The sequence below is a fragment of the Fundulus heteroclitus genome, chromosome 23, assembly GCF_011125445.2.
Source record: "Fundulus heteroclitus isolate FHET01 chromosome 23, MU-UCD_Fhet_4.1, whole genome shotgun sequence".
Taxonomy (NCBI): domain Eukaryota; kingdom Metazoa; phylum Chordata; class Actinopteri; order Cyprinodontiformes; family Fundulidae; genus Fundulus; species Fundulus heteroclitus.
The window spans coordinates 12,366,717-12,393,832 of NC_046383.1; the positions used below are offsets into that span (position 1 = coordinate 12,366,717).

A 27,116-nucleotide genomic window follows, 5' to 3' on the forward strand; every position below is an offset into this window, starting at 1 on the left:
TACAGTTCATTTTAGCAGTTGCCCGATATTTGACTCAGGCCTGAGACCACCCTAAAGAAAATGAGAATTTCCCGTAAAAGCAGAGCGGACAACAGTGCCTATTGTCTCGTCTCCATTCGCTGCGTTAGGCCCAGCGGGGTTCAGCCACAGCTGATGTGCTTTTGTTTGTGTCTTTATTGACGAAAAGCCTTCCTGACGCAGACAACAGGGGAACGTGAAAATGACCAGCCGTCTTTAAGACCAAATGCCTCCTTATCATTGTGAAGTCCTACTTAGGATTGGCAACCGTCAACCCCTCAGAGTGGAGCTGCCTGGCAGCTTTTGGCCGGTGGGGCACTGAATTAGAAAAAGAGGCAAGCTGTGGCCAGATTTGGCCAAGATCTAGAAGAAAGGAGAAACTGGAGACCAGACAGCAGCAAAAGCCCAAACAGCAAACAAAAGCCATGTGAAACCCTCAGCTGAAGCTAAACCAAACTCAGTCAAGACTCCCAGCTTTGTATAAAGTAAGGAGGCTTCGTTATTTCCGTGAATGGTGATCAATGTTGGGCGAAAGGCAAATACTTACTGTAACATTTTTTAGCCGTCATTCCTCTGCCTTGCAATAGGTTTCTAGACTCCTTTGTATTTTTTTATCTCTCTGCCTATCCTCACATCTGTCTCCCTCTCTGCTGCTACCCTGTGACAGACAACATCCTGCCTTCATTCACGCCCGTGGACTCTCTGACGAACCGCGTGGCATGACGATGTTTGTTGTCAAAAGCAACAAATCAGGCCGACTCCGAGGGACCTTAGGTGAACTGACACAGTCGCAGCCGTGACGGCCTTGACGGCCGTCAGACGATAAGGCTCTATTGATTCAAATGAATCGCGCCCCATCTGAGGGGGATTTATCAATGTGTCAATTGCCCACTAGCCAACCACAAATCACCAGCACAGTCCAAACCCCGGGGGATTTACAGGGAATCAAGTGGATTGGAGGGACAGCGTCGTAAGGATCCTCAGTAAATAGCAACAGAGCCGAGGGTTAAGTCCTGGCATAAAGAAACATCCATACAGAGTGGAAAGGCAGAGTTTCATGAAAAATACCCTTTAGTGCTGCATGTATACACAAAAGAACCAGCATGCTTTATAAGAGCAAAATGCATATAAACACGCTTCAACTCACTTATTCTTCTGCATGTGTTTCTAACAAACCAGTACTTCTTCTGCTTAACATGGACCAGTTTCCCAGGAAGGTTCTGTCCGTCCGTGTCTTTTTGTTACTGGCCGTGTCCAGGGCCTGGCCTCGGAGAATAACCGGTGTCTGAAACCCTCTTCAGATCCCGAATTGTTGGTAGTGCAGCTGACTGCCGTGTAAAGAAAAGTTCACTGTACAATAAAGTGCATCTCAGTAAGGTTTGGCCAAAGTGTTTTAAATCCAGCGCGTTAGATAGGAACTGGGCAAAAAGCTGGGTGGCCCTCAAGCCCGGCTGGAGAAAATATTAAACTGAAAACATATTTTATGTTAACCAACCAATCCTTGATTATGGTTCACTACCTGTTTAGAGACAAAAACAACTTCCTGTCATTCGTGTGATGCATTTTTACTGCTGTGACGACCGGTAAAATATACTTCCACATTTCCTTTTTTACATTTTGGAACATATTTTTTTCTATTTTTAACATTTAGTTAACAGAACTGTAAATAGTAACTTTTGCTCTATTTTGTATAGACTTTGTCTCTGCACTTAAAGAAGAATCTTTTCAATCTTGTTATACACTGTTTAATGACATTAAAGCATATCCTGTTCTATTGTACTATGTATACTGGGGTAATTTACAAAGCGGTTTAATAATGAACAGCCATCATGATGGACCACGAGTACGGCGTCTCTAGAAAGTTTCTGTCTTCTTTTTAAAAAGGGAGACTGGACCTTTATCTTCAATGACTCCTTCTTCTCAGACACGTCGGTCCAGATTTGTTGAACACAAATATTGTGACAAATGTTCCTACCGTGAATGTTTTTCTTGAACAAAAGGGGGAAAAGAAATGTCTTGAAAAATGTTGCAGAATTTATTTTACAAACCTGCATATTAAGGGAAATAAAGGCAACATTAATGTCAAGTGTGACAGCAATGGAAAAATAATGTGCTTTAAAATCAGTTATCAACTTTGGTGTAATTTTACTACATTCTGGATTTTTTTTTTTACTATATGTTTAACTATTTTTTACATTGTCGATTCCCATGTGAATAAATATGATTGCGCTCAATTGAGGTTTGCCCTTTAGTGGTATAATCAAACGACTTGATGTGGGAAACGGAACTGGTAATTGGACAAAAGAGTTTTATATTTTTTTAAATATTTTACTGTCACTTATACCATCATTGTAATAAATATTCTGATAAAATAGAAAGTCTACGTCACTTAACATTTGGTCAGTATACTCTATCCCAAGTTGCACATTATGACTGAAAAAGAAGTTATTTTAATCCTATTAAAATTCTTTCATCCATAAATTCCCCTGATGTAATAAATTTTCCTAAACAGACACAAAATTAAACAGCAACACCAACTCGGAATTTCATCTTTTGCATCTTAATGAATGTAAAACGGAAGTGATTTTATTCAGTCCCAAATGCTCTGTGCTGATCTCGTCATCCTGACCCACATTTTAAGGCTGTTGTCTCCAGCGTAGGTGCTGAAATAGATGCTGCTTATTGAAAACCATGTTAAAACTGGTGAAATCATAATTCTTTCCATCTTAGACGTCTCCGCTCTCCTTTCTAGGCGTAGCTCGGAATCAGTAATCGACGCTTTTATAACCTCCCAGCTGGATTATCGTGACCCTCTTCTAGGAGGAATTGGCCAGGGCACTTTGTCACTTTTATCTACAACTAATACAAAATGTGACACGGCGGATTTTAACAGGCACAACAGACGAGAGAACGTCAATGTCGTGGTAACCTCCCTGCCAGTGCTGATCATTTATTTCACAATTCATTTTAAAATTTGTTACTTGTTTTTAAGTCTCTATCGACTGTTTTCTGTAGCGGCCTCAAAGCTCCGCCTCTGCATATAAGACAAGCTCCTTCAGCTGAGGTTTTTAAATCTTACTATGAAAGCTTTTACTCTTTGGCTTTTAACCCAGTATTAGTCTGATATCGGTTGTACTTTTTAGTCTGACTTTATTGTGCTGTTGGTGATTTTAGGTTATTTGTTTTTTTCCTGAACGCTGAAGTTAGGCACCAGCAACCCCCGCGACCCCATGAGGGATTAAGCGGGTCAGAAAATGGACGCATGGATGTTTTTTTTCCTGTCTTGTGTTTTACTTGTGCAGCCGTTTGGTCAATTGTGTGTTGTTTTTGACCAATCTGTATAATCTGACTGAATTTGACTTTAAAAAGTGCCTTAAGATGATGTGTTTCATGAATTGGCGCTATATAAATAAAGTGGAATTGGATTTAATTACTGTTTAAAGTGCAGTATAAATATGGTATAAACTAGTATGGTATACACAATAATCAATAAATCAATTCATCACACGATACATTTTAATCGCACGATTAATTAAAATGAGCTCGGTAATTTGTGTTTGCTTTGCCTTTCCTCTCTGTGAGAGTGGATAAGAAAAGGTTTCAGCGCGGTCGGTGCATCGGTGTCGGCTCATCCCTCCCTTCTCGTTCCCTGAGTGCAGGAGGAGTTAAACCTTGTGTCTGGTAGGCACAAGCTCAAAGTTTAGCATGTGAGCGAGAGCCATAAAAATGCTAGTTTGGAAAGTAAATCGAATTGGTGTCAAAGCCGAACACGACCGCTGGACTGTGAGAGTTTTTTGGATTTAAGCCAAACGACGGCAGTCGACCGCCAGTTCTATCTGAGCTATTATGTTGAGATGGTATATTTGTGTTATTATGTCATTATGATATTAGTTAAAAAGATCTCCAAATTACAATATTGTGGTTTATTGCAATCATTTTCAGGAAGATTTATCGTCCAACAAAATATGTTATTGTGACAGGCTTATGTATACCTTAACCTGAAATATAGTTTTCTCCCTTTTTAGACAGCACATAAAGCTTCATAAATCTGCAGTCAATCACCACTTTAATTCAATAATTCTGTGCCTAAACTCGTGTAAAACCAAAACCACTGACATTTTGTATTCATGGCATAGTAAAACTGTAATTATATTTTCTATATATCAGATTTTTCTTCTACTATTTGAGTCTTATTCTGGACATTCTTCTTTGTCATTTTCATCTTCCTACTAAAGATTGTTTTAAAAAAGGCAGTGGCGCTAGCTTGCTCATAACTTGTCTCATAACTGCTGAGAGAGGTCCTAAATAAATATAAAGACACAGACATCCCTGAGAGAATAAACCTTTACCTTCATTGTCAATGCATCTTTAGTGGAGATTAAATTGACAAAGTGAAGCAATTCTCTCTGTACAACCATAGCTGTGATCATTTTTAAGAGCCAGGACACACTAATGTTAGACATCCACATGTTTATTCCCACGGGTGTGGAGTGCAGACTTTACATGCTGCTGCATTTGGCCACCGTGCAGCCACCTGCCACGCATTATGGAAATGAAGAGAAATGAATGCAGCAGGAGAAAGTCATTGCCCTTGAACAGCCTCCGCACGTTCCCCAGAAATGAACTTTATCTCCCTGAATGAAGTCGCCGAAGAAGTCCCCAAGTTTAATTTCATATCTGCCAATTTGGTTGCTCTTCTTCTGCACACCCCCCCCCTCCCCCTGCTCCCCCCCATTGTCCCTCTCTTTCGAGGCATCAGACTTCACCTGCAGGAGTCATGGAGCCGGTCGGCACGCACGCCACCGGGTAACAGCGGAGGAAAGGTCAGAGTAAATACACAGAAGACGTGTGTCTGCCGTTTTAAAGGGGGCAACAATTCAGAGCAAGCTTGAAAAATGACAGCAGGCAACATTCAAGACTGCTGGCTTTCATCCAGAATGGAGCCAGATTGATTCCTACAGCAGCAATAAAGTCACTTATGCAGCAGATAAACACTGAAGAGAGAGACACTGACTTAGTGACCGTGGATATTATTATCAGCCACTTTTTTTAAATTAAAAAAAATGTATTCTGCATAGAAGAAAAAAATATCAATAACAGTTTAACAACAAAAAAGCGGAAAATTACACAGTTTGGGTGTTATAATTGCGATAATTTGAAAGGTTCAATAACGTTTTGTTTACTTCAATTATTTAATCTTATCCAACAACATTAGGGGGCTGAAATTATGTGGTACAACGGAAAAATCTCCGGATAAATATCACGGATGCTTTCGATCTTATTAACGATTTGACAAAAGATCAAATTTACCTTGTGAATCAAACCTGTCTGTGAAAACACTGTTTTAGAGAAATGTTTCACCAAACAATCCACCAGTAATCAGCAGGTCCTTTAATGCAATTTGTTTCCAGTTAAGTAAAACATCAGATAAAAGACGAGAACAGATGCTTTGATGAATATAAGGGGAAATTCTCACAGTTGACTCTCCATCTTTTCTGTTGGGTTTAAAAATACTACCTGTAGCAAAGAGCATGGTCAGTCAGCTTTAGGGCTGCACAATATTAGAAAATCTTGCGATATGAATAACATGTAAATATTGCAATGACAATACCAGATGTGATACTATTTTTCTGTCCTCCCTTTCTAATTTTTCCTTCCTACTCTATGTGACCTTAAGTATTTTTGGCGATGTCATTTGTGTCCAGTATGAGCTTTTGCTCCCATGAGACTCTGTCCTATTGGTTAAATATTGCATTAGCATGCAAAATACAACTTCAAAAGTCTTCAAATACATCAGTCAACAATTATTGCACTCTAAGCAGTCCTTTGCGATATGAATGTTGGGCACACTGATATCGCAATGACGATATATTTGCAATATATTGTGCAGCCCTTTTTTGTTTTTTCTTGTTGTATTTAAACCAAGTTTCCCAAACAATTTTGAACGTCTTATTTAAAATTGGATATGGCTAAAATCAGATTAGCAAGGCAGTATACTGTCCTGATCCACCTAAAAAACAGTGGAAGAGACTAACTTAAAATAAAGTCAAATAAATGAGGGTGTAATGGCAACACTAACACCATCAACAGCAAATATTGCTTTTATTTGTTTATAACATTTGTACATTTATAGCATAAATATGTTTTATAGTCTTCTTTTTTGCATATATGCTTTATTTCTGAAGAAGATCTCTAGACCCTATACTTGCTATCATCTGTGGGGTCCCCAAACAAATCTGGGAACCACAGGTTTAATCTGCTGACAGAGAATGATACCTGAAATGTTTCTTTTATAACTAAAGGTTTCCATTTGGACTCCGAATATGCTGATGAAAAACATCAGAAACTAACCACTTGAGAAACATAAATCTAAGCTTTTAAACATTTGCTAAGCAGTAAAGCATATTTTGATCTTATCTCAGGATTAAAAAAAAACACTAAACAAAGTGAGCAACTAAAACCAGGCAGATGAAAAGTATCTAGTTACAGAACCGTTAAGTTTCAAATGTCAATAAAATAGGAATATAAAGATAAGCGGGCATAAAGATTCTGACTTTTTCCACTAGCCACTGGATCGCTTTCCCTCCCCTCTGCTAATTAGACGACTAAACGAGCAGCTCGGCACATATTTTCTACTGCTCAGAAGGAAGATTCATCAACACAGGATTTCTTCAGATGCTCTGCAGTTAGGAAACTTTCAATGTAAAACCGCAGCTATAAAAGCTTTATTTTGCAAGTCCTCACCCGTAGCTTTATATGGCGGTGAAAGAAAACACATATACAGGGATGGATTTAAAAAATATTTTTTTTTTTTAGCGAAGCCTGAGATAAATTGGCTGGTGAGCAGGACTGGGCTGATTTTATACTTGGCCAGCCTGGTTGGTGATCAGCCATGGAGAAATGAAAAAAATCCAGATTTTTTCCAATCAGTGAACGCACCCTACCTCCACGTAGACGACGCTGACAAGAACACTATTCGGTGTAGAAGTGGGTTCACTGAAGAACATCGATAGGTAGATGCTTAGAAAAGGGAAGCATCTAGAAAAAAAATGCATTTTATTTATGCAGGTGTCTTGTTTTTTTTTTTTTTACATTCTGGTTTCCAGTCAAAAAGGAGGGAAACATCAGCGGATAAGACGAAGGTGGTCATGGAACATGGATTTGGAAAAGTGACTTGCACGGATTAGAACTGGGTTTCTCCACCAAGAAAAGAGACTGATGAGTAACGTTAACAGGAGTGCTCATCGGGTAGTAGTCATAACAGCACTAATCACATTGATGGCAAGAAGAATCTAGAGAATTAGAAAAAAAATAGAAATGATTTTAAAATCTAACACATCAGAGCAGCTTGATGCTCTCAAATGTTAAGCAGCTCACTGCTGTTATTTCTTTAAATAAACTTATACAAAGCAGAATGTGTTATGACATGGTGAACGGTACATTTGCAGTTGTGGAGACAAAAGAAAAGTCATCAAGATCCTGATTTGTAAAGCAGAAAATGGAACGTTTCTAGTTTGGTTTTCTTTATAGATCCCTTGGTCCCATATCCTGGAGAATGTTACTGTATTTTAGAGAGAGAGAGAGAGAAAGAGAGAGACAGAGAGAGAAAAGAGAGAGAGGATAGAGAGAGACAGAGAGAGAGAGAGAGAGAGAGAGAAAAGAGAGAGAAGAGAGAGAGAGAGCTGTTTAATTTCACGATAAACATTTTCCTATCTATAGCCAGTTTGCCAAGTTATCTTAAAAAACGTGAATTGTACTGTAACTCTAAGTACTGTAAATCAGTCTTAATCCGCTAAAATCAGTACTAGCAATCAGATATTTCATTTAATTTATCTTTTGACCCACTTGATGTTCTTCAGTTTTAACTCTTTTAAAAAGAAGATTTAAGTTGCACTCTTTTAAAAAGAAGATTTAAGTTGCACTTCATCTTATACTTACGCTATTTGTGGACTTAAGCAAAAGAGTATAAATACTATGAGCGGTGTGTAGTTTTAACTCTCACAGAATTTTACTGAAACGACTGTTTCAGCTGCATCTGACCACATGACTCAAACAACACTGGATTACAAACGAGCCTAATGTTCTACTACTGAGAGGCTAATTGTTGTTATCACTCATAACCCACGTTTGCAGTGCCGACGTATCCAGATGGATTTGTTTGAAATATGTGCGCAGTCCCATGGTTCCCAGTTTCAAAATGATAAAATTTGAAATTATTCTAGATTGACGTCTTGCTCTAGACTTTAAGACATAATCATGTCCCTGTAGGGTCAACTCTTCCTCTATTAAAGGTTTCATCAAAAAATATCCTGAACTTATTGGAAGACACTGCTACAACAGGCACAATTAAACACAATAAAACCTTGGGAAGGGGGAAGACCAGCTGCCTGCTGTACAACAAACACCCTCAGGGCTGTTTGACACACCAGCGCTGCAGATACTGAGCTACAGGCGCAACTTTTCTGCTCAAAATCCGGATTTTGTCAATCATGGTGCACGCAGAGTGGGTTTCCATAAGAACATCAGTATGGAGAAATAAATTAAGTCCATATCCGTCCGCAGTCAGAAAATAATAAGCTCAACTCATTTACATGGAAAACTACATTAGACTCACACAGCTGATCAGCAAAATGATGAAACAACCAGAAACCTGCACAAAGCAAAGCCTGGCTGCCGGTGCAGCTTCCCTCGAGTACAACTTTCTTCTCTGCGTTTGCTGATTTCACTGCTGAAAATATGCAGCAGGAGTTGCAGAGCTTTTTATGAGCCAAGCTGCATGCAACGATAAAAATTGGTGTCAAACCACTATGCATACTCTTCCTGAATTGCTAATTGTTCGACTGACTGAAATGAAGATCAACCCCTTGATTAGTTAGCAAAGCTGATGAGGGTGACTAAGATTATGTGGGTAAATCTTTATCTGTTCCTTTATTTATTTGTGTATAGACACATTTACTACGTCTAACTCGAGATTTAATTTTAAGATTTTGAACTCATATTGCGTGAGAGAAGATTTTACAGACATGAAAACCCCTACTCTTTAGCATTTTAATGTAAGCATTTTAACAGAGGTAAAGTTGTGCAACCTCAAATACCTAGTACTGTCTCTGTGGATTTAACCAAATTACCAATTTAGAATTGAACATCATCAATGAGGCGTTTACTGACTGATAGGAATCTCTAGTTTTCTTTAAGGTCTGAGTAGCCAGATTAAAATTTTCCAGTTTTCTATAAGACATCCAAATATATTTTTTACTTTAAATATATAGGTCTCACATTTTAAATGCAACAGAAAATTAAAAGATTTTCCTAATTTGTCAACAACACATGTCGGATTTTTACTAAACTAATAAACAAAATTAATCGAAGAACATGAAACTAATTTTCTTGTTATCAGACCAAACTAAGTAAGAGTTTTTAATTTTGATGCGATTAATGAATAGCTAAAAATAAAACAAAACATTTTCCGGTCAGAACCAATCTGAGAAAAATTGGTAAATTACAAAAAGTGGCTGATTAACTGGTGCGTCACAACCTCTAATATCATTTTAATTCATTTTCACTACCATGTATTCATTCAGCGGCAGTTAATACAAAACAAATAATGCTTTAAAACAATAAGGAAGATCAATTATAGGTAAATTACAGCTATTGCCAGAAAACAAAAAAGTCCAGCCAGTCACACAACTAAACTTCACAGAAATGATTGACATTAGGAAAAAGTAATGATGTTTTTTTTGTTTTTTCAAAAGGATAATTTTGGTTATTTTGTCCCGTGTGTTAGAATAAACAACTAATTTCCCACAGCTCAGGTTTTCACTATGCCCGTCACACAAACTGAACACAATGTTTCAGCTCCAAGCTTTCAACCTGTGACCTCTCGGTTTGAGGGCCGACTCGCCGACCATGGCGAACAGAGAAAACAACAGGACATAGACTGACTACAGGCACGTTTGTCTTCTCTGTTATCTGCGCGGCAGAGCAGCCTGGAAGGAACCATGGGAAAGGGCCAGGAAAAAGGTGGGTCCATTGTGCGAGCATCCTGCTGGATGTGACTGACGCTCATGATTTCACCAGAACTCTTTTCTTTTTTTATACCTTTTCATCTGAGTTTCTGGGAACCTCCTTTCAGTGCATCCCACAGAAACAAGGACATTGCAATGATCTACCTTTTTGATACCTTATTTCACATACAGTAAAGTAGAATGTTTTGCCAAAAGTATCCAAATGGCACACAATAATTTTTATTAGAAGGCCGTATGTATACAGGTAGTCTATTTAAAATAGTCATGGTTAATCAGAACCACTAACATGGTCACTGTAATTTACATACACACATTAGATTTGTTCACCTTAAAAAACTGCTCTCCTCCAAGGACACTTAAAAATGTCCTTGTCAGACCTTTGAGACTGAGTCAAAATAACCTCTAATTCCCACAGGAGTCCTCCGAGAAGCTCCACAACATGAATGCTTTTAGAACATTTGTTATGCTACGAACAAGTTTTGTCACAATTTCTTTCATTATAGGTGAGAATTATTTTTTGAAAATTACTATTTCAGGGAGGTTTGAAATTATCCACAATTAGTCAGTGCTTTAAATACTGATTTATTTGCTAAACCTTGAATGTGAACCTGTGTCTTTGTTAAATAGAAATTATCACATGTTTTGGATGTGAAAAAAGCTCCAGTAATGAAAAAGATCTTATGACCACAATGATAGATTGTTAATATTTACGGAACTGAGTGAGGTCTCTCTATAGCCCAATGCTGGTGTTTGTAAAACCAATAGAATCCATTTTTTTACTAGATGCCAAATCTGTAGCTTTAAGCCCATCTGATTGGCTGAGAAGCACTCCTGACGTCTCCTCCTTCAGAGGCCTTGGCTGCTGAGGAGCAGAGCTACGTTCTGATTCAAACAAAGAAAGAACCAGTGGACCAATTAAAAGGTCTTACCGGGTCAGGAGAGGCGCCCGATCAACCTTGAGATTTGGTTGTGAGAAATGTTTTTGTTTGCATCATACACTTTGCTGGGCTTGTGTGATGTTGTTAAAAGATCCAGAGAGTATTTTGTTGAGTTTTCCTTTGTGCACTGGTCTTTTGATCAGGGTCATTTAGTAACTTTGTTCACCCAGATCCAATTTCAAAGTGAGAAACCATCAAGACAGTCAAGGATCTGCAGCAGGACTTGCAACCGCCAGTGTCCAAGTGTCCTCCAGGAAGAGGAAACCACAGCTGGACCCAAAAAGCTGATTATCCCTCCAACTAAACGAGAGATAGAGATGATGGAACTAACGCAGGAGAAATGCAAATCATTTCCTAGTAAGTAAACAACCAAATCGGGCCCAGTAAAGTGCTCTTTCCAGTTCTATCCCCTGTGGTTCTGGTCTTAAAAGCTATCGGATCATATGTGGGTCAAAATTAGGCTGGAAACCCATTTCCTAAGATGCCTGAGAGACTGATAAACACTTGATAAAACTTGGACTTTCACAAGTTCAATTAGTTCTGAAAACTTTTATTCCCCAGTCATAAACTCTTCCTTTTAGCCTGCAGTAGTAGTTGTAGAGTTAGCATTAGGTGCTTTGAGTGTTTCTTTCCACTATAATAAATTATTAGTAAACAGACCTTAGATTGATTAATAAGATTAGTTCTTGGTTGTGTTGTTTTTACCTATGATCTGTAAATGAAGTACAAGTATTGTTGACTGACACTAAAGCCCTGTTTACGGAACATTTTTTGGTAAAAACACAAAACATATTGTTGCATTTCTACTGTTAGTGGAAAACGAGTTCCAGAGAGCAACGTTTTGAAAACATCCTAGTCTCCATTGTCGTGTTTACAGGAAAAACTCAATCTGCCTGTGTGGAGAATATCTATCACATTAGCAGAATGACCTAGCCGCGGTGCCTTTCAAAGCTAGATTTGGTAATCCTGTTCAAAAACACTTTTTGTTATACTGGTTAAAAAACCCTTTCATCCTGAAAGTAGTTAATACACTATGTATTCAGAAAAAGGAGGTAAAAAATAAGCTCTCTGTGAAAGCTGCAGGCCTGTAAAACCTCTGACCAATCCCTGCCCTTCATGCTGAAGAGCAGGGATTGGTCAGACCTTTGGTCTCACCCCCTTCTGTCCCTCAAGTTCTGGGGTATCACCTTATCTATTGGCTGTCCCACATGCCAGTCATCCTGACACGTTTACGTAACGCCAGTGTGCGTCCACGTAACTTGTTAGTTTCCACTAGCTGGCTGTACATGCGGACTTCTAGTGTTTATGTATCCGGTTAGCTTAGCGGTTAGCTTTGTTATTAGCCGGTCATTAGCTCCGCTGCTCTCACCGTAGACTTTGAACAAGGCTGAGAGTTGCAAGAAACAAACATAACATGCATAAGTTTATGAAAAGAAGAGGAAGACCTCAGTAGAACCAAATAAAGATTTTTCACACAAACCCCCTGAAGAGCAGAAGAGCAGGTAAGACTGTCCTGCGCATGCGCAGTCATTGAAAAAGGGACTCTACCTTTAAGTGGTAGATTGCAACACGTTGACAAGACATTCACTGTAATTCTGGAAAAAAAAAGCGGGATTCAATTAAACTTTTGTCAAACATGATTTTGTTTTGTCCAAATCATCAATAAAATATAAAATTACAAATATTAGGTAACATATCTATATAACCGTCTGCTTTGGGCTCTGCTGTACAAGAATATTAAGAAATGTTTTTAGTTCTAATGGAATTTTAAGGTGTTTAATTGTTGGTTACATCTTGTAAAATCATTAGTTTAATAAATAAATATGTGTCTTTTCAATATATCATTAATGTCCATACTATTTTCTACTATGATTCATAACTTAAAATAAGACAGGATGGCAAAATTATTCTAAGGGGTAAATTGAATCTTATATATTTCTGTCTCTATTCAGAGATTTCACACCAAAAAACAGCTTTTCTAAGAAGAAAAAAAAGCAATAAACAGGCGTGAGGTATTCAGCTCTGACACCAGCTTTCTGTGGATAAGGTTACTTTGTCCCTTCAAAATGATCAGCCAGCCTGCTCACCCTTTAGCACTATTATTCTTTAATTTAGCGAGGCGGATGTTGCCGGGGACTTGACGAAGAGACGCAGGATTAATGCGATTCAGTCCTTTCAGTGACTGGCTAAATTATGAAAACACAAAATGTCTTTGTTTTTAATGTGAGAGCACTGAGCGACGTTTCCTAAGCCCACAAAGGCACACGGCTGCTCTTTGGCAATAAGCCTTGAATCATAAAAAAGGGACATATTAGAGATTCAACTGATAGAGGAATAAATAAAAATAATGCTGTTGATTCAGTGAAGCGAAGTAAACACAGACATTTTTGACATATTCAAAGAGCGCTGCTTCTTTGTTTTGCCATTTATGAGCAGGAGGGAACGTCGGCGCAGAATATTGTCACATATTTTCTCTATAGTTAAAATAATCATTAAATTGATTACTGAATAATCTAAATCAGAGCAGATCAATACTCATCAGTTCAACTAGGATCATCAACAACCGCTAAGGGTTGTTTGAACCTTAAAATTAAATAAAAATTAAAAAATAAAACCTTTGAAAAAAAAAAGACAAAAATTTGGATACATAAAAAGGTTAAAGGATTTAATGCTTTAGAAGCTTGTTTTTCTTGGGGGGGGGTGATAAATGCATCCAGATTTAGTTAGTTCTGTAACAGAGATGTTTTAATTTAAAAAAGGACTACTTTGTTATTCGTTAGATTAAGAAAGCAGCAACAACTACCATTACATGTTTTCTGAAGGCCGGGATAGTTTTAAATACTTTGTTTTTTTCTAATTTTATTTAAATTTCTAACAAACAAATATATACATAATATTTATTAATTGAAAATCTAATAAATAAATAAATAAAATTCTAAATCTACCTTATTGTCAAAATGTTTTTTGTGACAAATGTTTGGAAGTGATACCTAAAAAGATTATTTTGTGCCACATTTAGAAATTACGAAAGATTACAAGCTAAAAGGTCGCTGTTGTTTTTTTTTTTTTTTTTATTCAAACCTAATATACAGCTTGAATTTTGAGAAGGAATGTTGTCCCACACTGTTGTGTTTAAAGTTGCTTATATGCATTATTATAAGCTACGGTGTTTAAAAAAACAGGTCTTTTAATTAACAGTCCTTAAGGACATCCAGTTCACCCACTTGTGCTTTGAGCTTCTGACCTCATTTTTTAAAGCAACAATAAGTAATAATGACACCTAATGGTTAAAATCGGAACAACACATACACAGTGCCTTTCACAGAGACCAACCATTTACTCAACTGTCTGTTGCTGCTGTGAACACCATTACATTTTTACTTTCACAGGACAGGTAAACGATGTTGTGGTCTGTTTTATTTCTGGTCCGCTTCTCTTCTGGCTTCCATGTTACTAGGCTGCTGCTCTTTTGCCAAGATAAAATACCAAATGCTGCGCTCTGTGTTGGGAACCCTGGGAACTCTCATATGATTGGCTCAGGGACCAGGAAGTAAATGCGGGCTACACTCTGAACCGAAGTAGTTCTGGATCATACCTCTAATTTTGAAAGGAGTAAAAACTTGACTAAGACATTGTTAAAGGAGAGGACTGAGTGTTTATAGGGGATGTTACTTCAGTCCCAGGTGACAAACGAGAATGATTTAGGATTTAATTGTAGAGTAAATATCTTACTTATTGCTCCTTTAAAATCAAATCCCTTTTGCAGATAAATTATTTCAAAAGTCATATAATAAAACCTGATATTTTCATGCTTTTAGAAATAACAAAAAGAAAACTGTAAATATAAGTTTTACTGTTTTTTTTTTTTTTTTTTGCTTCCTCTGATTAACTGCTTAGATATGTCAAAATCTTGTATCATTTGATGAGAAAGTTTAATTTCTGATTCAACGGTTCACCATCACTATATAAAGATAAATTAATCACTGGCACCTTTTCCAAGCACTATCAGCCAATGATTACAGTATAGCATTTTTTAGGATTTAGCAGATTGTGTGTGTGTGTGTTTTTTTTTAAAGGATTTAACTTTAAACATAAATGTGACATGTTTAAAGTGACTGTAACAATAAAAGTATGCATTGACTTTTTCTTCCTGATTTGAACTGTGTGGGTCTCTTCAGTTTCTTTTACACCATATATAACGTTCATTAAGGCATGGCAGCGACTAAAGCTCGTTAAAGATCAACATTTCCGATACGTGACGGCTGAAGTCAAAACCACAGAGTTGGTCTAAGAAGGACATGGTTTTAAAAGGCTTTGGTTTCAAAACTTTTGTGCATACTAATGCTTTCCTGGTTCTTTTAAATAAATAATATACCAGAGAAGGTAAGTAACTGAAGTTTTCCCCTACAGAGTGAAACATAGTCATGTAATGCTGGCTTTCCCCAACTGGTCCTGGGCACTGTAGGTCAGCTGGATAAAAGGAGTCTCCTGCACTTCTCCCTAGCCTGATAAAAGATGTCCACCCATCCATCCATTGACCTTGACTTATCCAGAATCAGATTTCAGGGGGGGGAGCAGGTCCAGCAGGGAAACCCAGATATCCCTCTCTCGAGCGACATCCTCCAGCTCATTCTGGGCACTCCCAGGTCAGATGGGAGATCTAGTCCCCCAGGGAGTTCTGGGTCTTCCCCAGAATCTTCCCCCAGTGGGACGAGCCGGTAACACGCCCAGGTAGCAACCTGATCAGGTGTCCAAAGCACCTCAAAAAAAAAAAAAAAAAAGATATAAGATTGTATTGTACACTGTTCCACACGTGGTGTGGAAACTAAAGGAGGTCTGCGTGTTGATTTTATTAAGTTAATGATGTCTGTCAAGCAACAGGCTGCAGGCTTACTTTCCCCTAGCCTGAGCCATTACACGGCTAATATGGGATCTTACTATCTAAATTTATATATATACATAATGTTAAATTGACCAGTCCACTTCCAACTGGAAAACCAGTGGAAACATCTATTCCACTAGACAGTCGATAGATGTTTGTCATTAAAAGTTCTGTTCAACAAAAAACATTTTTACAATCATCTATACCTTTCTCAACAATCCTCTAAACTGTATTCTTTGGTATTACAGTAATCTAACTTTTCTTGTAATTGCTGAACAACTTTTAGCGTGTTTTCACTGGGATTTTGAGAATTTATATCTGTTGATCAGTAACTAGGTTTGGGGGCGCCACCATGTCATCACCATTATCTTTAACCCCACACAGACTCTTGATCAGATTTAAGTCAACAATCTGGCAGGACTAGTTCAAGATGTTAATGTCACTTTCAGTAAGAAGAAAGCCTGTTAGTATTGTTAAAAGATTGGTTTAAATTTGATCAGCCAGGGTAAGTAATTTTGGGTTTAACTGTATATGTCTAAGGGTTTAAGGGAATGAAGCGTTTCTGTGTTTTAGCGTTTTCTACATTAGCTAAAAGCAAGTTCAACACGTGTAATTTTGTCTTGAGTTTTTGAATAAAACACATGACACCCTAGCATGTTTACTCAGGCATGTTTACTCAAGGTTATCAAACTTCAGATGGTCGAAACCATGGAGCCTTGCATTATGTGTCAACCCCGTCTCTTTCTTTGCCGGCTGATCTTATTTTGCCTGTAGACGTGTATTTTAAAAGCATTTTTCTGTGTGATGCAAGCATGTCTTCCCAGGTCTCAGATTTACATCACTGCATACTGGAGCTGGAACCAGTGAATATCAGAGCTACTGCAGTGAACGTCGGCTTTGCACTCCCCAGCTGAAGACAAGAACCAGATGTTCTTGGGTGGGTGTTACAGAGTTTTTATTTCCAGTATGACGGTGATATCACATTCAATACACTTTTCTTATGAGCGAGGGACAGTGAAAGTCTCCATTAAAGCCACGGTGTACAGTACGTCTCTAGAAGGCAGATTCTCAAACATAAATCTCTCGCTGTGTTCTCGGTGGCTCATCTTTAATCCCTCCCCGTGAACCTAACAGCTCACTGCCAACTTGACCTCTACACCATAAGCCTATTCATGTCAATCTGACACTTCGTGCTGATGGGAACAGATCCACTTTGCTCCTGACAGGAACAAGGGATTTTACCATAATGAACACTCCAGTTCCCCCAGTTCCACAGCGAAGCCAATGAGTCAGGTCTGCAGGCCCATTTAAATAATGAGAATCAGACTAACTATGTGCAATAGACACAAAAATCCAATAAAAGGCCTGCCAATCATTGTTACTGATCGCATGTCTATCTGCTGAGGAGGAGTGTGACCATTAGACCCACTGTCAGCAGCAGCAGTGAAGCCTCTGAAAGCAGCGCTGCGGCTCTTGTTGTAGCGGCTCCATTCAAAGGATTTTGTTTTTCCCGTTTCAACCCTCCGTGTTTTAGTTTTACTTACAGTGTTTGTCTGCGTCTCCACTCCCTGCTGCTGAATATTAATGTCCTTTATGCAAATGGCCCCGCACCAGCTGAGGTAGACCAAGCTCCTCCTCTGAATGTTAATCCGCCGTTGGACATTTGCATACGCATAAGTGTCAAATTCCCCCACAAATCAGCGAGGCTGGCTCCGAACGCCGGAGGTCTGTGCCCTCCGTGCGACGGCGCAGAAACAATGTGGTCACACCGTATGCATGGCATCAAACCCACATCACAGCCTGTTTAGATTGCCAGGTCAGAGCAGGTTCACGTTCACTAAAATGAAGGTAATGGGATAGAAGTCAGTCTGGCGCAGAAATACAGCCAGGCAGGTAATAAGTATGAATGGAGTAGGTAATAAGGTTGGGATAGAAACAGAACCCTGAGTAATCACCGGACCAGGGTCTGTTTTAGTGGCAGCAGAGTTCTCAGTTCAAAGGTGAGCTCTGATCCCAGGCAAACATGCGACCAGCTGAGCCGTTGGCTTTTATTAGGCCATATTTCCATGATAATGCAGGGCAGGTGGAAAGGTTGTTACTGAGAACAAACACACAAAAATATCATCTGAATATTAAGGACAGTCCCCCCTAAAGGTACAAGACTCTAATTGACAAAACACCAGAACAAAGTGTTCATTATCAATTTACAGGAATCCATTTTTTAACTACTCCCTAAGTGTTAAGAGCATTTTATTTATCAGCTAACATAAACCTGGAATAATTTTAATACCTAGATTACTCCTTAGGTATTTTTGATAACTGCATAATTTCCTCTCACCTATCCCAAACAAGCAAAAGTTAGCATAAAGTTAGAAATGCTGCTGCAAATAAAAGTCTCCAGCTTTTTCAACACTGCCTCAAGCTTAAAAAACCTTGCATTATTAAACGTAGCCCTTTGTTATTTTGGTCCACAGATAAACCTGGTTAGGGAAATACCATAATGAGAATCATCTGATTCTGGTTTTGAAAACAGCTAGCTGGAAATGGCTCTTTCTGGTTTCAGTAAAAAGACTTTGTAGAACTTTAACTATAATTAATTGGTCAAATCTATTTCACAGTTAAAATAAGCAAAAGGTGTTGTTTATTCTCTAGAAGACTGCCCCAGTGAGATGATGTAATTAAATTAGCAACAGTCAGGTTTTAAATGAAATTGGATAAAGCATAATTAATTAACAGGTTAATGGGTGAACAGAACAATAAAATAAATACTTTGTTCCCCCTTGAGCTAATGCCACAGTTTCTTCACGTGACATGTTGTATGTTGGGATATAATGGAATACATATGGATAAAATGTTACAAGGGTCAAAACATGAAGAAATTAAGATCTATTTTCTAGAACATCAAGTTCTTCCATGTTTTTGAGGCATCACTTTTTATGTGTCCCTGTTTTAGATGGAGATGATTGATCTGCTTATTTACCAATGTTGGACATGTGGAAGACAACAAATGAATGATTTGTCAAAGTGTCACTTTGTCAAAGTGGGATGTATTCCATTTGCTGTTAAATCACCATCTCATTTTTATTTTTCCTGTCCATATTTAAAGATCAACTGACCATCTGGGGATGAAAGTTTGAATACTCTGAGTGCCACCTGGTGGACAAATAATATTTAACTGCATTAATCAGGAAGTAGTACAGCCTACTGTTAGAGCCATTTCAAGCATTCAGCATGTTGAGGCAATCAAACCTTCATTAGCGCAGACAGAGTCCCTGCACAGCATAGCAAGAACATTAATGTTAATACCGGGTTACTGCTGTGAAATCTGAGTATAACTTAGCATCTGTAGTAGGGCATTTGTACAGTGTACAGAAGATAAGATAAGATAAGATAAGATAAGATAAGATAAGATAAGATAAGATAAGATAAGATAAGATAGAGTTTATTGATCTCACAGTGGAGAAATCCAGGTGTCACATTGGTTCAATAATCAAAAGAAAGTACCAAAACAGAGATTTAAGCATGGCATGGCACACTATTTTGTGGTCCTTCTATTTGAGCATTGGCAAGTTGCAGAATTGTGTACACCACTGTATCAGACATGTCTAAAGACAATGCTACACTGTTATTCATAAAGCAGCATATTTAGTATGCCACTAAAATCCAAGGCTGATACATATCAGTATAATGGGACTCTAAGGAATTTGTGGATTTTTCTTAAGCTTAAGAACTTTTGTGTAAAGTTTCTGGATAATTTCAAATTTTCTTTACTAAGGTTGAAAGGACATAAAAGACAACCTGAGTAAAATTACCTGTGGCTTACTTAAGCATTGGTGTAACTATAAATATTAGCTGTGCTGAAGGCTTTACAAAGTATATCTGTTTAAGAGCATTGAAGAGCATCACTTGCAAAGATTCAAACTTTTGAGTTCAAGAATATCTTTCATTTTGATGAAACCTTTACCAGTTTCTGGGTTTGATTGTTAGTTTTTTATGGTTGGAATAAATCAGAATATTGTGTTGTTTGTGTTTTGCTTCTATGAACACAGAAGCTTCATATTAAACGGCAAAACTTAGAGTGACAAGGACACATAAAAGAGCTGACTGTTAATGTCCCCTTTGAGTCAGAGATCTGAACTCCTTCCAAACTTGGCTCTTGTTGAAAAAGGTATTAAACAGACCATTGAAGAGTTTTTTTTTGTTTGCTCAGTAATGCATTTATGTCATTACCAGAAATTCTGGGTTCAGCGTTGCAGGGTGGCTGCAGCTTATCCCCACTGTCAAGGGAAGAGAAGAAAGGTACAGGCTGCTGGTCCATTTAGAGAACCAACATGGAAACAAGAACACATTTAGAAACACCAGTTAACCAAATGTGTGTGTTTTTGGAAAGCAGAAAGAAGAACTCAAATAGAACCCATGCATGCATAGGGAACAACATGCAAGCTCCCCAAAGAAATGCTTTAGTTGATTTCTGAATAGGGGACCGTATTTATCCATGGCTCCAACAATAACAACCACCTTATAATCAGTTATCATTATCATTAACTTGGACAAACTCCAAACATTCTCTCTGCAGTTTCTAAGCCTACTATCGTAAACAGAGAAACAGCAGAAGGCATTGTTGACCAGTTTAACTACGGCTGAGTGTTAAGCAACGGAAGGATACAGTAAGCAATCATTAGCTTTAGCTCTGCTCTACATTTAGATCTCTCCACCAACACGCACTTCCAGTTAAAAACAAGACTTTTTTGTTTTAAGATTAAGAAACAAACATTATTGATGTGAAAATGTGCATAGTTAAATGTAGCCGTCAAAACACAGAAAACACATATAAGAAACATTTTAATGCATTTATGCTATCAGACAAACAACCTCGTTAACTTGACATTTTCCAGGTTAAAATGTTTGCATACAACAAAAAAAACGTTAGTTGCCAACAATAGTATGGCAATCTAACAAAAAATATCTAATTATTCATGTTTTTGTTTCTATATAGGTAAGTCTCCAGATATTGTTGGCCTGGATCAGTGGCAGCATAATTCAAAGGCCCATTGTGAAAAGAACAATTGGTAGAATTTAAAGAGCAATCTGGACTAACATCACTCGACTCTTTGAGCACTTTTCCAAAAGGTGCCAAACTGAGGCATCATAAGGAAGCTGACTAAAAACCAACTTATATCAAGAGGAAAGGCAATTGCCCTGAGTCATTTGAGCCAGAGCAGGATGCCAAGTACCGTCTGAGCTTTTTGTTGCAGCCAACAACGGCAGTTCTTTCACCACATTAAATATGTGTTTGCAAGCTTAAAATTCTGTTAACTGGATTAACAACCACATGTGAATTATATCACTGATTTCTAAAATTATACACCCACACACACATTGGTCTTAAAAAATCAACACACCTACAGAGACTTTCATACGTTTTCGTACACCATGAACTTTTTTACGTTTGTTTATAACTGAAATGTGTGGCATGTATATTCAGCGCCCTTGAGTCAGAACTATGTAGAAGCACCTTTTCCGTACATTACAGCTGACAGTCTTTATGAGTAAGCCTCTACCAACCGTGTACCTCTAGAGACTGCAATTCTCACCCATTCTTCTTTTGCAAAATAGCTCAAGTTCAGTCAGATTGCAAGGAGAGTATCATTGAAAGGGAAATTTGAGTTTTAGCAAAGACTCTAAACTAGATTTAGACCTGGACTTTGACTGGACCATTCTAGCACAAAGCTTTAATGTCAACCATTGACGAAGATGAATCTCCAGCTCAGGCCTATGTGCTTGGCAGGTTTTCTTTCTTGATTGTCCTGTATTTAGCTCCATGCACCATCCCATCAACTGAGAACGATGCCCACAGCATGATGCTGCCATCACAAAGTACCACTTTAAGTGATAAAAATACATAATTTTTAATCACATATAGTGTTTTGCATGATATCCAAAATATAAAATGCTAGTTTTATCAGACCAGAACACATTCTTACAAAGGCTTGCTTTGTTCTCTTTGTGGTTTGTTACAAACTGCAAATGGGATTTCTAATGGCTTTCTTTAAATGATGGCTTTCTTTATCCAACTTGCCAAAAATAAAAAGACTGGATTTGAGGAATGCAAAACTAATGTTTGCATTGTCCACATATTCTACCACTTGAGCTGTGCATTTTTGCAGCTCATCCAGAGTAATCATAGAGTCCTTGGCTCTGATTAATTCTCAGTCAGATAAGGTGGATGGCCATTTCTTTGCCGGTTTGTAGTTGTGCCAAAATATTTATCATTTGCAGATGATGGATTGAACAGAACTTTATAGGATATTCAAATTGTGGGTTATTTTGTACCTAACCTTCCTTCAAACTTCTCCACAACTTTCTCCCTGACCTGTGTTCCTTGTTCTTAATAATTCTATTTCTTCACTGATATTCTCTAATGAACTTCACAGACCTTCACAGAACAGCTGGATTAATCCTGAGATTAAACTACAGACAGGTTGACTTTATTTTAGGTCAAATGATTGCAATGGGTTTTATTTAGGGGGGTTCATGGTAAAGGGGGCTGAATACAAATGCAAACCAAACTATCTGGGCCTTTATTTTGAAAACAATTTTGTAAACCATGTATAGTTTACCTTTAACTTTCCAGTTATGCACTACTTTTTGCTGGTCTATCACATAAAATGGCCATAAAATACACTGAAGTCTGTGATTGTGATGTCAGAAAATGTGAAAAGGTTTGAGGGGTATAAATAGTTTTTGCAAAGCTTAAAAGAAATTAGTTCTAAACTAAGGTCCTGTTCCAAAAATATGCTTCCTGAAATGACACATGACGTCTGCTTGGAATTGCCCCAGCTTTAAAATTTAGTTAAATGCTGGAGACTTTCGTTATGCTTTGCAGCAGTGATTTGTTTGCTTCATCCCATATAAATCTGCTTGACTTACCGTTATTTAGGTTTTATTACAGCCTATTCACATAAGAAAACTCAGACCAAAGATCCCAGAAGTCAAAAGAGTACATTGCACACTAAACCCTTTTGTATTTTGAACAGGAAATAAAAATATATTCAGCCATAGATTTTGCATAGCGTATGCAGCAAAATTAGAAACAAAGGAAGAATCAGCACATTTCTACCTGATGATGGGTTTAGTTAGGTCAGAGACTAAACTTTGAGCTTATTGTCAATAAGCTTAAAGATTTATTTGAATTTAAGTCAGATTTTCATGAAAATACATCAATTCCTTGCTTTATCCTCACACTTATCCCCATATGGTCTTGTTTATAAGTGTGAGCTGGCATTTAAAGTTGTGTTAGCGGAGATGGACAGAACAGCATCAGCTCAGTGATAAAAGAGGAAGCAGACTGACTTATCATGCATGCATCATCATTAAGGGACCTGCAGCTAACTATGCTCCACAGGAAGTAAACGGCTGCAGCAATGCAGCTTCATGTGGAAAGTATAACATTTATCCCCTTAACGTCTTAGTTAAGATACAGGACACAAATATATCACCGCTATTATGTTGAGGGAAGTTTTTTGTCTTCATTAAATACGTCAGTTTTAGGTAAAACTGTGGCTGGGGTTTTGCTTTCATGAGGGTAATTATGATATAATTATGTTAAAAGCCTAAACCCAGCTATATGGCACATCTGGATTCAAACGTCTAAGCTCAAGGCTTTTATTTCCCTGCTATAGGACACAATTTCCTCCTCATTATGTTCTGTAGTCAGACAATATGCAGGAGGCATATGATATATATCCTGACTACTGAGGGAAAAAAATAAAAAACATGAAGAGAGGGTTGAAAATGCAACTCATGCCCACAGTAACAGAAAAAAATAAAGATACACATTTAAAATATAATTTCTCAGGTGAAAGTGATGGTTTAAATAGGCGTGCACCTAGACCTAAGCAAACGCCTGGAAACGTGTGCCTGCATGCCCATGCACCCGAGACTGTGTGCGAGTGTGCGTGGTGATTGCATTTGGTTTCTGGGTATGTGTGCTACAGGAGTTGAGGTCCACTGGGGCTCCATATGAATAATGCATCAGACTGAGGCTGCTGCTGCTGCTGCTGCTGCATCTCAGCAACATTGACTTGGTCGGTCTGCTTAAAGTTGCAAGTTCCTCCTCTGGAAAGTCAGCATCATTCTGCAAGCGGCTGCAGTAACTCAGTAGCTGGAGCCTGGTTTTAAACCAATTCCAAAATAGTTGCATAAAGCACACTTTAGTTTCAAGCATTCAACTAAAACTGATTTAACTTAAAGTTCTCAATCAGAAAAAAAGTTTTCATTTGAATACCAGATATAGAAAGCTGAAAAAACATGCATATTTTTTTTTAGTTAGGGGAACAATATTGACTTATTATTGTTGAATATTGCAGTGACGATATTGATTTGTAATTAACACAAATGTTTTCCTCATTATTCTATTTCTTTTCCATCTCCCCAATGACCCCCAACATGTTTGGAGAGCTTGGGTAAAGTGTCAAGATCTATATCAGGCGTTGGCCTGCAGGGCAGCAAAGGTCCAAATACGTCATTACTAATACAAAATCGAATGCATAGGTGCCTGGAATATATAGTGACTTAAGATTTTTAAGACACATTTCAGTGTTTAGACCAATACCAGAGGAAAAAAAATGCGTAGGCGTTTTAAAAAGTGCACATTTTAGGTTGTCTGACTTTTCTGTACAGGCAGAATTTTGGACAAAGAAATATATTTTTTTTTTTTTTAGATTTCATGGTGAAATCCTGAAACACAAAGAACAGGAAAGGCAACGCACTTTTAAAATCATGTACACAAAAAAGCTTTATATTATGTTAATTAAGACTAAATTATTTGACACGTCGGATGAACTTTTTATCTGCAGATTCACACATGTGTGATGACGGAACAGCTGGCGGAGACAGATGCTCGCCGTGCAGCGCGCAGTGGGATCACCAAAGGTTCAGGCTGGATGACACTGTGCGCCACACACGCTTAGCGCCCAGCGACTTCAAGCATCAGGAGACTGCCGTCAAATTCATGCGTTCCCATGTGCTATCAGGACCACTTCCATTAGGAAGTTTCGCTTAAACTGGACGAACCGTGGGTCTGGGCTTTTGCGGCTGGGACTCTTTGTTGCAGTGGAGAAACTCTTCTGTCTGTTGGAGCTTTTCTACACGAGATCAAACGCTTTGGGAGAAATTTTAAACCCAGGCAATATGTAAATGTATGCAAATGAAATAGGTTACATGAGGCGATCAGTCGCTGGATAGTTTTTTTTTTTTTCTAGACTTCTTTGTTTAGATGTTCTAAAATCCACTCTTTAGCTGTCTCTAAGCGCGGAGCCTTTTAAAACCACAGTGCCCGGCATTAAAAGTCTGTCACATCCTGGTCTCATTGGACTTTAAGGTGGATCACAGGTGACACTTGCGCAACGCACTTTAAATTGTCACCGAAAGCCCCTCCTGGACTAATCAATATTTTTAGGACCAAACATGTACCCAACAAGACTAAAATAAGAGCGGCGTGTTTGCAGCGTGGACTTCGCACGCAGCTGTTTACTTTCACCCCAGGAATGTTTGGCACTTTGGAGTCCGTATCTCCTGAATGACGGACCTTCGCAGCTTATCTCCCTCTCCGAGCCACGCTCTTCCCCTCCCTCCCTCCCTCGTCCTCCTCCCCGCCGTGGACCTTCCCGACTGTCCCTCTTCCAGGGTCCCGTTTTCATGTGACGGCTACGTCCGGCGGACTCACCTCTGTGCGCGCCTGCAGCCGCTTGTTCATCTCGTAGATCCGATACTCGGGCTGGACCATGTAGGGCGAGTGCCTCCTGTAGAAAGGTCCGAACGGAGAGGAGTAGAACGGGTCGTGGGTCGGGTTGGACATGGTGGCTCCTGGCGAGGCGCACGGCGCGATTTCAACATCCAGCGGGCACAGCAGCGCACATGGGAGTGCGATGCTCTCCGAGAAGCCCCAGTTGGAAGCAGCCGCTGTCGAGGCTGAGCTGCACTCTGCAAGTTGGCCTGCCTAGTTCCCTGCTATAGCGTGGAGCCGAAGGAGAAGGGAGGCAGGCAGGGAGGGAGGGAGGAGAGCGAGGGGGAGGAGGGGGAGCGCGGCGGAGTTGGGTGGGCAAAGAGAGGGGGGGTGGATGGAAGGGGGGCGAGGAGGGAAAGCTAGTTTCCTGTTCCCTCAAGACCTACTCTCAGTTTTGCACTCTTGCAAAGTTCATTGTGTGGTGTTGAATGTGTCTCTTTCTTTGTGTGTCTTCATGCCGATTTTATCACGCAAAATCTCAACTGCTGGGTCATTTGGGTAAAAAACACCAATGCACCCACATTGGATTCTATGAATTTTATCAGCATGTCCCGTGATGGAAAAGGTGGAACATAAATGAAACCAGGGCTGGATTTAGGAGGATGTGGTACCCTGGGCTCGTGCCACAACTAGTTTGTTTTTAAAAAATGTAAATTACAACATACCAGCAGTTCTTAATTCATCAGTTGCCCCTTCAGAAGAAGGAAAAATTCCAGGTCCCCCACCTCAACAGGAGGGTCATATTAAATTTTAGATAAGCAAAAAAGAAAAAAAATCTATCAATCAAACTCTCTGTTTGTCAAAAAAATTGAAATATATCATGTTCTTTTGTCCTTTGCGTTTTTTTTTAAGTAAAGAAACAAGTAAGAACCAAACCTTCCTGAGACAATGAAAATAAAAAAAGATCCCACCCATTGCTCTTGTTCAAAATTAGAAGTGAAACATGTTTTATGTACTTGGAAACATCCTTTGTGCAAAGATACCCAGCAGATTTAAAAACTGCTTCATAAATATGTTGACCATATGGAGTCATTGTAAAAAAAAACAAAAAAAAAACAGTTTATTTCTAAAGAACAAAGTTTAGTGCAGTTCAGAGGCAGAAATATCTTTCATTCATCAGGGATCTGTTGTTGTCACTTGATCAGCTTGACGAGGACTAACTGTTAGTGCTTCATTTCGCTCTGGAGCTGTTTTACAAATTACTATTTTCTAGACATTCTTGAAGTTTTTCTCTGAGAAAATGTGTGGCCTTCATGAGGTGTCGAGAATATGTCCTCTTCATTTTTATTTGATAATTTTGCTAAGAATAGCAAAACGGCTGTCTTACGGCTTAAAGCTGTCTCACAACAGGCAAACAGTTATCCAGGTATTTCTTCCCATGACTTCAACAGCAGAGAAGCAATAGTCTGTCCTTTTCTCTCCACGGGTTAACGTCATTAAAACTAAGTCATACGTAGCGACACACA

At 38.6% G+C, this 27,116-nt stretch overlaps 1 protein-coding gene across 6 annotated transcripts in view; it reads right to left on the reverse strand.

The window, feature by feature from the left end:
• Nucleotides 1-25,894, reverse strand: part of ldb2a (LIM domain binding 2a) — a 114,818-nt gene extending 88,924 nt beyond the window's left edge. For all 6 annotated transcript variants that reach the window (XM_036127172.1, XM_012870850.3, XM_012870849.3 and 3 more), the window contains exon 1: nt 25,591-25,894. In XM_036127172.1, coding sequence (XP_035983065.1) covers nt 25,591-25,722 — 132 coding nt within the window. In that variant the 5' untranslated portion in view covers nt 25,723-25,894. The remainder of the gene's footprint in view (nt 1-25,590) is intronic.
• Nucleotides 25,895-27,116: the final 1,222 nt, after the last annotated feature.